The sequence below is a fragment of the Chelmon rostratus genome, chromosome 12 (assembly GCF_017976325.1).
Source record: "Chelmon rostratus isolate fCheRos1 chromosome 12, fCheRos1.pri, whole genome shotgun sequence".
In the NCBI taxonomy this organism is placed as follows: Eukaryota; Metazoa; Chordata; class Actinopteri; order Chaetodontiformes; family Chaetodontidae; genus Chelmon; species Chelmon rostratus.
Genome location: NC_055669.1, coordinates 20391314 through 20404571, shown reverse-complemented (window position 1 = coordinate 20404571; position 13258 = coordinate 20391314). Strand labels below are relative to the sequence as shown.

At 41.5% G+C, this 13258-nt stretch overlaps 1 protein-coding gene across 1 annotated transcript in view; it reads right to left on the bottom strand.

The window, feature by feature from the left end:
• LOC121615550 (receptor-type tyrosine-protein phosphatase mu-like) overlaps nt 1-13258 on the bottom strand; it is a 151409-nt gene that overhangs the window by 64903 nt on the left and 73248 nt on the right. The window contains exons 8-11 of the mRNA XM_041949931.1: nt 9080-9388; nt 7095-7204; nt 1334-1535; nt 576-678 (exon numbers count right to left, since the gene is read on the bottom strand). Coding sequence (XP_041805865.1) covers nt 576-678; nt 1334-1535; nt 7095-7204; nt 9080-9388 — 724 coding nt within the window. The remainder of the gene's footprint in view (nt 1-575; nt 679-1333; nt 1536-7094; nt 7205-9079; nt 9389-13258) is intronic.

Genomic DNA, 13258 nt, shown 5'->3' with positions numbered 1-13258 from the left:
AAGACTTTCAGTGAGGGCTTTTAGTTAAAACAGGCATTGCTGCATTAGCTTAGTGGTAGAGCTCATCAACTAATAACAAAAAGATGATCAAGCACGCAGCTAGAAGCCCACGGTGGCCTTGGATGAAACGAAAGCTTTTGTCCATTAATATAGGATTTTATCTGAAGAGCCACACCGCTTCTCTCATAGATGACTAATAAATGCAGCACAAAGCAGGCAGAATTCCTCCCTTCCCCCGGAAGCCCGCGGTGGCTCGTGGTGGGCACTCGGTACATAAAAGACATGTAAAGGAAGGAGATCCTGAAGCTAGCCTTGGCTGCACCGGGTTTTGTGTTCTCATCTTCAAAGGCTGTGCATCTTTTTCACACGATCAAAATCCACAAACAAATAAAGCTCAGAAAATTAGATGCGTATAGTAAGGTACTGAATTCCCTGGTAGCATTCCCTCACAGAGGGGTATTGATGAACACAAGCTCTTTGATAATCTTTTATTGCTGATGGCCGTTCCTGGTGTTTTACGCTGTTTTGTTGTCTTTACTCTGTGCTGTGTGCGAGTCCTCGTTGTGAAAGCCTACCTCACAGGTGCCCCTCTGCTTTGGGCAGGTTTAAGCAGTACAGTGACCGTGCTGTCCGTCTGGTTCAGAGAGGTCTCCTGGTCATACGCCGGCATGGATGGAGCTGAGGAGAAAACCAAACAGAAACGGGTTTTACGACACTGCAAAGTTCAGTTCTGGTCAACATCAAGTCATATTGTGTATTGAGTCACTCAGCTCGGCGGCAAAGAGAAAAAAAGCACAGCCAGTTTTCTCACTTTTGCCTTTCTAGCAGCATAATTTAATCATTATGTGTGACAATAACAGAGGAGCAAAGCAGTGCAAGAAGCTGAAGACAGTAAGAGAAACTGTCAGCAAGCTTCATGGTCATCATTGAAATCAAGTGGGACTAGCCATCGTTTATGGAAAATAAAAGTATGATTTGTCTTTGGCTAATCAGGCAATTCGGCTCAATAACATTGAAAAGAATTTACCAAATCACATAGCTGGTGCAGTCATAAAGGATTTAAGGTTTCTGAGCTGATATATATATACAGTATGGTGAATAAAATGTGTGGATTTTTATTGTTTCAGTTAATGTGTAGTGAAAGCAGATAGCTAGGACACATCCTTTGAGACAAAAGAATATCAGAGAAGTAAATCCAGTGCTATCTAACTTTGGTTGAGTTCGATTTTCCATTCACACATTCGGACACAAAGACCTCCAGCGGCGGTGAGTGGTACATTACTCATTCGACATCATCCACGCACTAACTGGCCGTGCTGCTGACCCAGCTGACCTGAAATCTTGGTGGTGAACTGGGTGATGATAGGGGGGCCGTAGCCCTTGGCTGTGCTAGCGCGCAGGGTGAAGGAGTACGTGGAGCCTGGGTAGAGGCCTGTGAACATGTGGGTGGTCTCGTTGCCCAGCTTCACTACCTTCCCACTCTGGTTGGAGAGGTCCAGCTCAGGGTCAAAAGAGCTCACCGCCTTGTAGGAGATCTAGGAAGGAAGAAAATGAATATTCTGATAGTGGCTTCTGGTACGAGTCTGCACTCAGCTCCCTTCAGCTGAGGAGGATTTGTATTTGCTGAATGAAAACACTTCATGTTGAAGGCATCCAAGTGGCGAGGCGAGCTCAAGCTTCTACTGCACTCGCCGTGTTGAGGTTTTCTATCCCACTCATGGTGGAGAGAGTTTCCTATTCTCCCCAACTCTTTCCTCCCCTGAACTGCTCAGTGGCACAAAAAACCACAAAGCACGACCGCAACTGAAACATACATGGCCATATCATTATTTATGTTGTACTTCTTTATGTGTATGCTTCTGAACAGCCAGCCTAATTAGGTATACTTGTACAACTGAATTAAAACCACTACAACAGCTCTGGAGCAATTAAGGCTGCACAACATGAATGATAAGATTATAAAGAGTGCTTTAACCTTTATCAATAGAAATCATCATATGGAAAAGAAGCAAGATTTCAGCAACGTGCCTGCAGGATGAACTGTAATAATGTTGGTGGTCCTTAACTTTTCAATCTTGTGCAATCATCAGACAATAACATCACATGATCAAATTCACAGATATAGCGTAGGTCCTTTCTTCCTGCAAGACTGACCAACTCACTCATGTGCAATATCAGTGCATACTAAATTGAGCGATATCAATATTCCCTTTGTGCAACAATGTGCAACTTAATACTTTTTACTTATTTCATTGTTTATGTATCACATCTCTAAGATTTTTTTCTTACTGATGCTTCATATTATTATACTATTGCCTTTGCTGCTGTAACACTACAAATTTACCCACTGCAGGATTAATAAAGGATTTTTTTTTCATCTTATTTAATATAATATTGAATTACCTGATAAAATACTGGAAACACTTGTATAATGTATAAGCCTGACTCTGTGGAAAACATAAATAAAACAGGATGTGATAATTTGCAAATCCCTTTTGAGATATACTCAACTGAAATCAGCACAAAGACAATATATTTAATGTTTGACCTCATCAGCTTCATTGATTTTTGTAAATATCTGCGTATTATGAATTTATGATAAGTTGGGACAGGAGCAACAAAAGACTGGGAAAGATGTGGAACGCTCCAAAAACACCTGTTTGGATCATTCCACAGGTAAACAGGTTGATTGGTAACAGGTGATAGCATCATGATTGGGTATGAATCATCCTGGAAAGAATCAGTGGTTCACAGTGAGGATGGAGCGAGGTTCACCACTTTGTGAACACATGATTGGATAAAGGAAATTTACTACATGAACTCAAGAACACTTTGTAAAACTGTTGCTGGTAAACACAGTTTGTTTGTAAATGATTGCATTCTGTTTTTGAGCCCAAACTTTTTAGCAATCGGTGTTGTGGTCCAACACAAAGGTTTTAAATTGGTTTCTCTTTCTCCTCTGTACGTCTCAGTGAGGCCAAATGCCACAGAGCAATCTTTAAAAAGCCTTGTGTTTATAAAACAATCTGTCACTTCATGTGCGAGCTTTTGACTTTATGTCAACAAGGCTTTATGGCAGCATTCCCAACATTAGCGAGGCACAAAAGGACTATGGAGTAGAGGTGTCTCATGACGGTGGTTAGATTCTGCTGTAAAAGCTGCAGTACATAATATTTTTCAGCCAAAGCTGCTGCAGCTTTGTGGTTTCAAGGAGAGAAGAAATGCACTTAATGTATTCCTTCTCCATTAATAAACACAGGGAGCTCTGGAGGGAAGCATTAAGGTGAGTGTTTTTGCTAATATCCATTTTGAATAACTGTAAAGTCCCACTTTAAGAAAATGCCTCTGCTCGTAAAGGAAAACCTCCATTATAATTCCAATTAAGGAACACAAAGGGAGTTAGGAGTGCTGCATAATTTGTGTCCATCAAGTTTTGAAATGCTTCGAGGCCTTCTCATTTAGTCTTTGTCTATGAAATGAGTCTGTGATGCCAAATCCTATATCATAACATTTCAGGGACAGGAATTTGAAATGACTTGTCAAAACTGGGCACATGGACAGGTTTTTACAATTATAATGGAACAGACGGGAAAAATAATAGAGAATATTCGAGCAAATTAATTTGGGATTGCTTGTAACTATTACTCGATCTGATATATTCAGCTTCTCAAATGGCACTGGTTTACATTTTTCTGTGTGAGGGAGGTAAATGTCAAATTTATGAAGCATTCATAAAATATAAATGCCTGTTTAATCTCTGGCACCTTTATTCATAAAATAATGAGGAAAGCTAAATAACGGTTGGTGAGAGATGCTGTATATTCCTTCCTGTCGTAAAATAAAATGGTGCGGAACAGAAAACCCACCTAAACTCTGCTTAACATTCTTTGGCAGACCAACAGTAAACATGAATAATCTAAATTTAAGTAATCTGAAAAGGCTGCATGTTTTATAACAATAGCAGAATGCCTTTTAAGGGAAGCAACATTACTTAAAAGTGCTTTTAGCTCTCTGAAAGTGTACTTTTTGTAATAGCGGCTATTTCCCTAAAAGGTAATGGGGTGCACAACTTCTATTTACCACAGCGTCATTATGATAAACAAAATGATACTTCACAATTCACTTGTATTGCTAAATATGGCTGCTGAGCAAAGAATGATTGGAAATCTGCTCTACTCCTTTTAAAGAGACGAGGGCTCCTGTCTGTCTGAAGGGTTGCCAATAAAATGGCATTCACGGAGCTCGGTCAAAAAGGAATGGAGCTGAAATCTCTTTGATATCAGGTCTTGTCAGACGTATTTCACTTTGAGTCCTTTGATAATGTCAAATCAAAGCAAGGTCCTGGCTTGTAAGAAGCAACTTCTGGGGAATATCGGCAGAATACATTGAGGGTTGCTTTCTTAAACCAGAGAGTCAGACTGTAGCAACGTGAGGGGAACACACCTGGAGCAAGCTGCTGGCTCTCTAGATTTTCCTCATCTGTCACCCTGTTTAAGATGAATATTAATGCTCTTTCTTACTCTAAAATAAGACCTGTGATTGTAGATGATGTAGGGGAAACTATAACGACTCTAAATCGTGTATTAAAACCACCTTATTATACTGTTAAGGCTTTCCAGACAGAGAGGAGTAATCGCTGCAGTATACAGGTATAATAGCCTGCAGTGGTTATTTTATAAGTGGAACACATTTGCATCAACATAAATATGAGTGAAGCTGAAAAAGCAGCCACACAAACCATTCTCTCTAAACGCGTTCACTTGTACCATGAAATTTTAAAACGACAAACAACTGAAACATGTTGCTCTAAAAGTGATTAAGTGTGCAGTAAAGCTACAGTTTTAATGGACATTGTTTTCCTTCTCTCTGCCAGCACCTCTAAGTGCACGGGACACAACACTGCACTACACACACTTGAATGAACAGGGCATGCTATGATTCTTTAGGACTTTCCCGCTTTGACTGAAATGTCTTTGTGCCGCTGAGAGAATATCTATTTCATATTTCATTCGCCTCGGTCAGCGGCGGCGGATGGGGCAGCCCGTACGACGACCCTGATTGCATCGCTTTTACTATTCAATCTGCTCCCCTCGAATGAGAAACAGCCCTGTCAATGATTGCTAACCTCGTCAAAATATCAAGCGTGAGCAAGCGGTGACAAGAGAGAGAATCAACAGAGGAGAATCAATCTGTGGGAAAGGCTGGAGGATTACTTCCACCTTAAGCTGGTTAAGATCAATGTGTACATATATCGCGTGTGTGTGCAGACTGTTTCTATTATTCAGGACTCAATGCAGCTCCTGGACGAGGCTGGCGGGGGCTGTGTGGAACCTTCGGTCAACATTTGCTCGGTGCTGAATCGTGATACTTGTTCGAGGTGTGTTTCAGAGAATGTGTTTTCTTTAGAGGTCGCACGTGTGTTGAAGGACAGGAGACGGCGGCCGTTTGCAGTTACAGCGATGAGCAATGGGGAAACACAATGCACTTGGGTGCTTCATAAAGGTTGCTAAGTAAAGCTGAGCATATTGTGAAAACCTTGGCTTGGCTGAACCTGAAAAATTGATTCAGGTTTAAGCTGTTCCACAACTATAATTTAGAGCTAAGCTGGCATAATAACTAATTAAACCCGTCCTGATGAATTCTGCTGTCCGCTCACTTTGCTCCCCTTACAGGAGTGTCAGGTCGGACTCGAGTCCAGTAAACAAATTAGTTTTTTAACTTCATCAGGAGCGCTAACGGTTAGCTATCATGTCCAAGAAGAAATGTGAAAAAAAAAAACTTAAATCGGTGCCTACGTAAGTAATTTATCTGCATAAAAGATGATTTGTTTTAGAAGAACTGTACAGGAAGTACTTTGAAGGAGTAATTTAATTTGCTGCCGCATTCAAGACGGTAGACGGCAGATGGACAACAGCTTCTGGACGGCGTGGGAAAAACACAAATGGTGGGACGGCAAAATGAAACATGCACGACAACATGTATGTGGATGATTATTTAATGCAGTTATTTTGATAAGGATCTCTTGATTATGTTTGTCTGAAAAAGAGACAAAAGCAGAACAAATTATTAGCTTCTCGTTGTCCAGCTCGCCCATGTTTTCTCCTTGTGTGAGGGAGCTGCGTCACATCCGTTTACCGCTACTGTTCCTGGAATTCTCTACCGGCTTCACCTAATTGTACCGTCCTGCTCCCGTCCACTAAAATGTTATTAGTATGATAGAAAGATTTGTTAACCCCTTAACGGCGATTGTCGCGAATTCGCATCATACCGCTTTAATCCACATTGCAGCCGAATCGCGCATGCATTTCTCTAATGCCTGTTTCTGCTTATTCAACACACACCTAGGAACCTTTTGCAAGCACTGGTTTCTCGTCGGACTGGTCAAAGTGAAAACTACATCCATTGTGTTACAATGTAATGGTTGTAAGCTGATTTTGTGGCTCTTTTGATGAACTAAATGAATTTTGAATGGCTTTTATGATGCACATTTATGATAAAAAAGCATTTTTATTGCATTTAAGCATTAACTCCTGTTGGCGCTAATTTGCATCATACCTAAATTTATATCGATTGTATGTGCTACAGAAAAATTAACAAACTTAAATTTAGGATCAATTTGAAAGCAAAAACACAAAGAATTATTTTTTTTATATATATAATTCTAAATAAATTCAGGCCTCAAGGGATTAAACCTAAATTGAACCTAAGCCTGACAACTAACCTCACCAGGTTGATCTGAAAGAAAAGGTTTCCACGGTTACTTAGTTCACCCTTATTTAAAGAAGAGTCTGCTTTGACTGGTAATCTCACTCTATGAAATACTGTACCTCTTTGTTGCGTGGACTGACAGCAAACTAGCAGATGCACCTAATTCCCAATCCTAAGCTCAAGAAAACAAAGTGATTCACATGATAAAAAAAATCAATCTGAGCATCTTCTCTGGCAGCGCTGCACGTTGCCACCCATCACAGCTGTGGAAAAAAAAGGACTTAAAGAAACTGCACACAATCCACAGAGAGGTGGCGGCAAAAAAACAGCTGAATATTGGAAGTAAGTGTGTTGGCTGCTCAAAAGGGTGATCAGGATCCCGGTACCTCGTACTGAGTGATGATCCCGTAGGTCTGCGCTGGTTCTCTCCACTTCAGGATGATCTTCTCCTCATAGGCGCTGCCCTGAATGGACTCCAGAGGAACAGCCCCTGGCACTGTGGGAATAGATCACAGACACATTTCTTGAAACTGGTGACAGAGCTGTCGTTTTCAAGGTGGAAATAAGTTTAGAAAAAGCGTAAACAGGAGCATTTCCATGGATACATGTTATGTGTGTGTTTCTCAAGTTAAAAAGCCGTCAATAAAAGCTGAAAGAAAGCAGTTCATCCTTTCTATTACTATTTATGATGTGCATTAAGCAATCAATAAAGAGCTTTTCAAGGACCTGTGGCACACAAATGGCCGTGAGCCAAGTCAAACGCACCTTAATAGGAATTCGTGAGATTATTTGAAGTCATTGTCACTCACAACACACACCGTGATGCATGTTTTACAGCAGAACTGAACACTTCTCGCACAGATAAAAATGTGTCGGAAACAAAGCTGAACCAGTGACTAGTAACCCTATGGGAATAGCAGGAATCTTAATCTTTCCGCAATGTTTACTTGTACTGCGATGCTGCCAGAGAGATCTGGTCCTTTAACCCCTCGTGTGAATTGCTTTCATTCTGTAAGCGAAACAGAATGATGTGGAGATGTCTTTTTTCTTTTTTTTTCCCCAAGATTTATCTTCAAGAATGCAACTACAGCTACACCCTGTCTGTACACTTGTTCCCATGAGACCCTGAACACACGGATCCACAGACACGCAGCAGTCAGAGAGGGAGAAACAGTTGCCACTTTCAAGTTTCCAACCACAGATATCTGAGCCAGACATGACAAGACTCTCTTTTCGTCAGCTGAGCCTGTTTGTTATCTGGCGGCCGGGGTTCCTTGAGACTTCTATAGAGTTCATTTCCTGTGTCTGCAGAGGCAACACAGAGGATCTTTCATCTTTGAAGGAGGTGAAACAAGCATACAACACAGAGGCTTGTTGGCTTGTTGTCTGACTCCTGTGCTCGGAAAGTATTTAGAAAATCCCAAACTTGTCCTTAGAGCGAGCTGTTTGTGATCAGGTGAGAATTATCCACCCATTCTAAAGATCAAAATGTCGCAACTTTAACAATAAAGCACGTCTGCTGCAGAGAGCAGACAATTATCCTCTAAACTGCCAGGTGAAATAAAGTAAAATGGAACAAAAAATGTACTTCTGGAAACTGCTTGCAACCATTGTGATAAAAGAAAAAAGTGAGAATCTTTTTTATGGGCTTTTTGTTAGTTGCTCTTTTGATTTTGATGGCTTGGAATTAGCAACACTCCATTATTACAGATCATTAATTAATATTCCAAGAGCTTGTTATTGCCCTGTTGAATTCTAGGCTACACACTATTCTAACTCCCCCTATTTGGCATTTGTGTGCAGAAATAAACACTTGATACGTGGTTTACAACAGATTATCATGGAGTTGTGTGCAAATATAATGACATTGTCATTGTTAAAGAATGTTAATTAACGTTTATCCATAAACAGAAATATTTCTGGGGTGGTTTTAAAACTGTTTATAAATGAGTTAAAAATGCACAAAGACCTATTATTTTCTATGATTCCCACTATGTTATAGCACATTATCAAACACTGATGGACCAGTAATGGATGCTTCACAAGCAGAGTTGTGGTTGTTCACAAATATTTTCAACATTTTAATGCAAAAAATCTCCTCATATCTGGTTATAACTACATTATGGTGAGCAACGTGGTGTAAATCATTTCAGAATTGCTTATATATCATATGTAAATAAGGGTTTTCCTTTAGCAAATTACATGCTTTTCCAAAATGAAATATTTCAAATACTGTATTTAGAGTTTAGTTGCTGAATGTTGGGCTGGATGCTTGTTTCACTATTTCATTTACTTGCTATCTTTGTCTGAACGATCTAATCTCGGATCACTTCCCAGACCTGTACAGGCAGCGACCCAGCATCAATCTTACCATCCTCATCAGTCTGAACCTCCAGCTCTGTGCTCTCCATGACCCCCTCTGGATTGCGAAGCACCAGCTTGACACTGAGATTGGTGAAGGGCGTCAAGTTGTGGATGGTGTGCTGCGGATCGCGACTCTGGGTGTCATAGCACACCTCCTCCCGGGTCTCCTCCTTGCCGGCCACCCTGGAGCGGTACTGGACTGTCAGGTTGTAGCTGTGGCAGCGGGTCACGTTGTAACCGAGAGGCTCCCAGCGCACTGTCACCTGCTTGGACTGGATGTCCACCACTTCTAGCCTTCGTGGGCCATGCATGGGCTCTGGGGGGGTGGACAGAGAGAAGAGTGTGAGCATACATCAAGATAATCAATTAGGCCATATGAAATAGCAGGTAGGGCAAGATAGTTTCAATAAAATCAAGGGAATTACTAAGGTCTTTGTCAGGGCACAGAGAAGGCGGTGTTCCTTTGGGTCAAAGAAAATCTACTACCAGATTTTTCATAACACTTGAGACACAGTCAATACTTTTTTTCATATTGAAATACCATTTCCTCTGTTTGGAATTCATATTGCCAGAAAATATTTTAAAATTTCAAAGCCTCGGCCTGATACTGAGCATTGCCACATCCCATCACCGTTGCTAACTCGGTCTCACAGCAGCTGCACACACCAAGACACCACAGGTCTGTTGGTGGAAACCCTCAGCAGGAGGTGTATCATCCCTTCAGAGCGTGCCGTTCCTCTGCTCCTTCTACCTTGTCCTCTGCCTTTTCCTCTCTCTTTTCCATCTCGCCCAGTGGCGGTCAGCTATTAGCACCACACTGATACAGACTCAGCCAGCCTGTCAATCCAGGCAGGACACAACCCCCGCTGCCATCCTATCACCTCTAATCACATACACTGTGTCTCCCTGCCTTTTCTTTTCTACTTTCTCCATTTTCTCCTCTCTCTCTCTCTCTCCTTCCTTCTATCTGTTCTCCCTCCATTCCCCTTCTCCATTTCCTCTCTTTTCCTGTGGCTCCCCGGTTCTATTTCCCGCTCTCTCTTCATTTTTCCTCATCCCCTCTCTTTGCTTTCTCCATCTATTTTCCCCCTCTCTCTCCCTCTATGCCTCTCCTACCTACAGGAGGAAAGCAGCCCAAGCACAAGGTAATGGGATCAATTTCCATTCCAGGTTAAATTCGCAGTCCATTTCTCTGGAACTTAACACTTTACCACCTATTAGGAAGAGCCAGGGCTCAATTTCCCCGTTCCCCAGGAGACACAGTCCAGCAATTCAGAGGCAGCCACGGCAGCCATGTTTAACATTCTGGAGGTGCATGGGGGGAGGCTGGACTGGAGCTCCGGCATGCTGTTCATTTCTACAGGCTGTACAAAGGACCTGACAAACAAGCAAGAATCTACAAACAACACAGTTTACACTGTTTGAAAGTGATACTGCTTACATTTACACCTCAGCATACAAACTGTGTGTTTGGTCCTACGTTTAGTGGACACCAGTGGAAATATGATGTCAGACTGATCCTCATAGGCCTCAAGTTTTAGTGAAAATCCTTTAAAAATGTACAGGGATAATTAACAATGAGAACAACAGCGCTACAGAAAAGCCACAAGAATGCTTTTTTCAGGAAATTAGGTCATGACATGTGACATGGCAGAAGGGTGTACAAGTGAGAAAAGGATAATGCAAGAAGAAACAAAGTGAGAGAAAATAAAGGCGCCTCCGAGTTGAATGAAGGATGGAACACTTTCAGATCTCACAAGGAGAAACATCGGATGTGATCTCTCCTGTGCTTTCATAGAGCAGATGAAATAGCATTAGAAGGACCCGAAGGAGGCTGAGGAAAAGCTGTTGAAGACAGATGGGGAAAGGGATATCAGTGTGCAGCATGCAGTACATGAAGCATACACAAAGGGCTACAGTTTAAAAAATATGTCTGAAAAAGAGAAAAGCATCTTTCCAAAAGAAAAAAATGGCAATTATCTTCTCTTTAAGCAAGATTTGTCGCTATGTGTCTGCAGAGTGCAACAAACCCCTGAAATCCTTGACAGAGCATGTCAGATTTTATACGAATTTAAACAATAGCTGAAGGAAAAATATACATTTCTGACTTGCTGAATGGTTTGCATTATACCTTGCGTTAAAGTGCTTAATATTCTATAATAAAAGTGTGAAATCTTTCTGCAGTGCTGTGTAGGAGTACTCCTTTGAATGTGCTGTCATCTTTGATTGAGGATCTGACCTCCAGCGCTTGTAAAAAATGTAAAAGAAATGGTAATGGTTAGTGGAGACTGGTATGTAAGACATCTACCTTCAAATAGATTAGCTATAGAGTCAAATATTCACCATACCAGACAATAGCTAAGATGACGCCACTCTACTAGCAAACTAAAGTATGGGGCTAAATGTAATAATTCACAAAGTCCTGCCTTTTTAATCAAATGTAATAAGACTGGGAAAAAAGAGAGAGTCTAACACAGAATTGGGAAGAATTGGTGAAGAAAACAGGCCTCTTCAAATAGGTTGCAATGTTGGGAAAGCCATCCAGAAAATAGAAGTTTAAACCCCTTTATTTGCGGAACTATCTGTTGGCCGCACTCAGTAGGCAACGGTTACACTAAAAGCACAGAGAATTGCAGGGTGGCCAGGCACAGAAATCAAATTAAACCAGATGCTCTCAAAGTGACAAATGCACCAAAGTGTGAATCTCAAGCAGACGTGCACGAGCGGCTGGGAGGAAGTCTCATTTCTGGAGCGTTCAAGGAGAATGTCACACTTCCATCTTTGTGGAACATCATAGATTATGTCCACTGCACCCTAATTCTGGCCAATGGAGAGATGCCAACAAGAAAGGCCATCGCCTGTGGAAAATAAATGGTGGGGGGAAGAAGCCCATGCCAAAAAAAGAAGAAGGAAAAATGAAACAAGAGGAATCAATTATCTATTCATATATACATTTAAACTCTGCTTCTTGGCATGTAGTAAGAACATTACACAGATATTTTCGCTTGTACGCCAACAGTGATTGGAAAGCTACATAAAGAAACATTGGCCATTTAGTTAACAGCTCTGAGAAGTATTCTATAGCCTCCCCCTGGAGTTTTGTTGAGAAAAGGCTAATTGTTTGTTGCCCCATTGGCTCCCTGCAGTGCAAATGCCAGCTGTCTGAGGGAGGCAGTAAAATGTGGCGATCTGTGGCGGACGCCCAATCACAACTTGTACCCCATGACTCAGAATGACATCATCTGTTTTCATGAACAACAAGGTGCCTCATCCATTTCAGAGCCTGGTCATGGTTGACTTTGAAGAAAGAGGCAAGAGAAAAAGAAAAACACCCTGTACCCTCCTCCCCGGCTTAATCTGAAATGAACGGGTCACGCCGAAGGGCTGATATCCTTTATAAATCCCTCCGTGCATAGATGGAGGCTATGCAGCCATTTTCAAACAGGCCCATAGGCCCATGAATGACAGCTGATGAGATGAGCCTATTACCCCCGTCTACTGTGACTGCTAGTTTAGTTTTATTGACTGAGCAGTAAGAGGCTCAGTATCAAAAGCACAAGCACAAATCACAACAAGGAATAACAGGGCTATCTCTTGAAAGCCACAGCATTTTTTTTTATTTTTTTTTTACAATTCTCACAAGCTATCACACACTGAGGGCGACATTGGGGTGAAAGCACTAAAAATATGACTCTAATATCTCTCCAGTAAGGCAGATATTTCTAGTGGAATAGAGTTATAATAATGGCTATGAAAGCATCCCTTGGAGCAGGAAATTGCTGAGGTCTATCTTATGCCAGGGCACACAGAATGAGCTCCAGCGAGAGCCAGATTGGTATTCCAAGCGGTGGACAAATTATCACCTGCCCCACACTCGCCGATGTAATTGAATAATTTGAATTTGACATTTACATAGAACTATTAGTGATTTTTTTGTCATTACAGTGTGACATTTAAATAATGTTTTTAGAAATTATCAGCACATTATTGCCTCTTGTTAATTCGAATGGGCCCCGCGTACACGCCGCCGCAGCTGAAGTGATAACACGATTTCCCAACACATGAAACAAAAACAACAAATAACCGCATGTTGCAGCCGTCTGTCCTAGAGGGGGTTTCAAATGGTGCACTTAGCCCCTGGGTAGAGCGAGACATTAGTCCTGGATGAAAGGAAGCAAATTGGGCA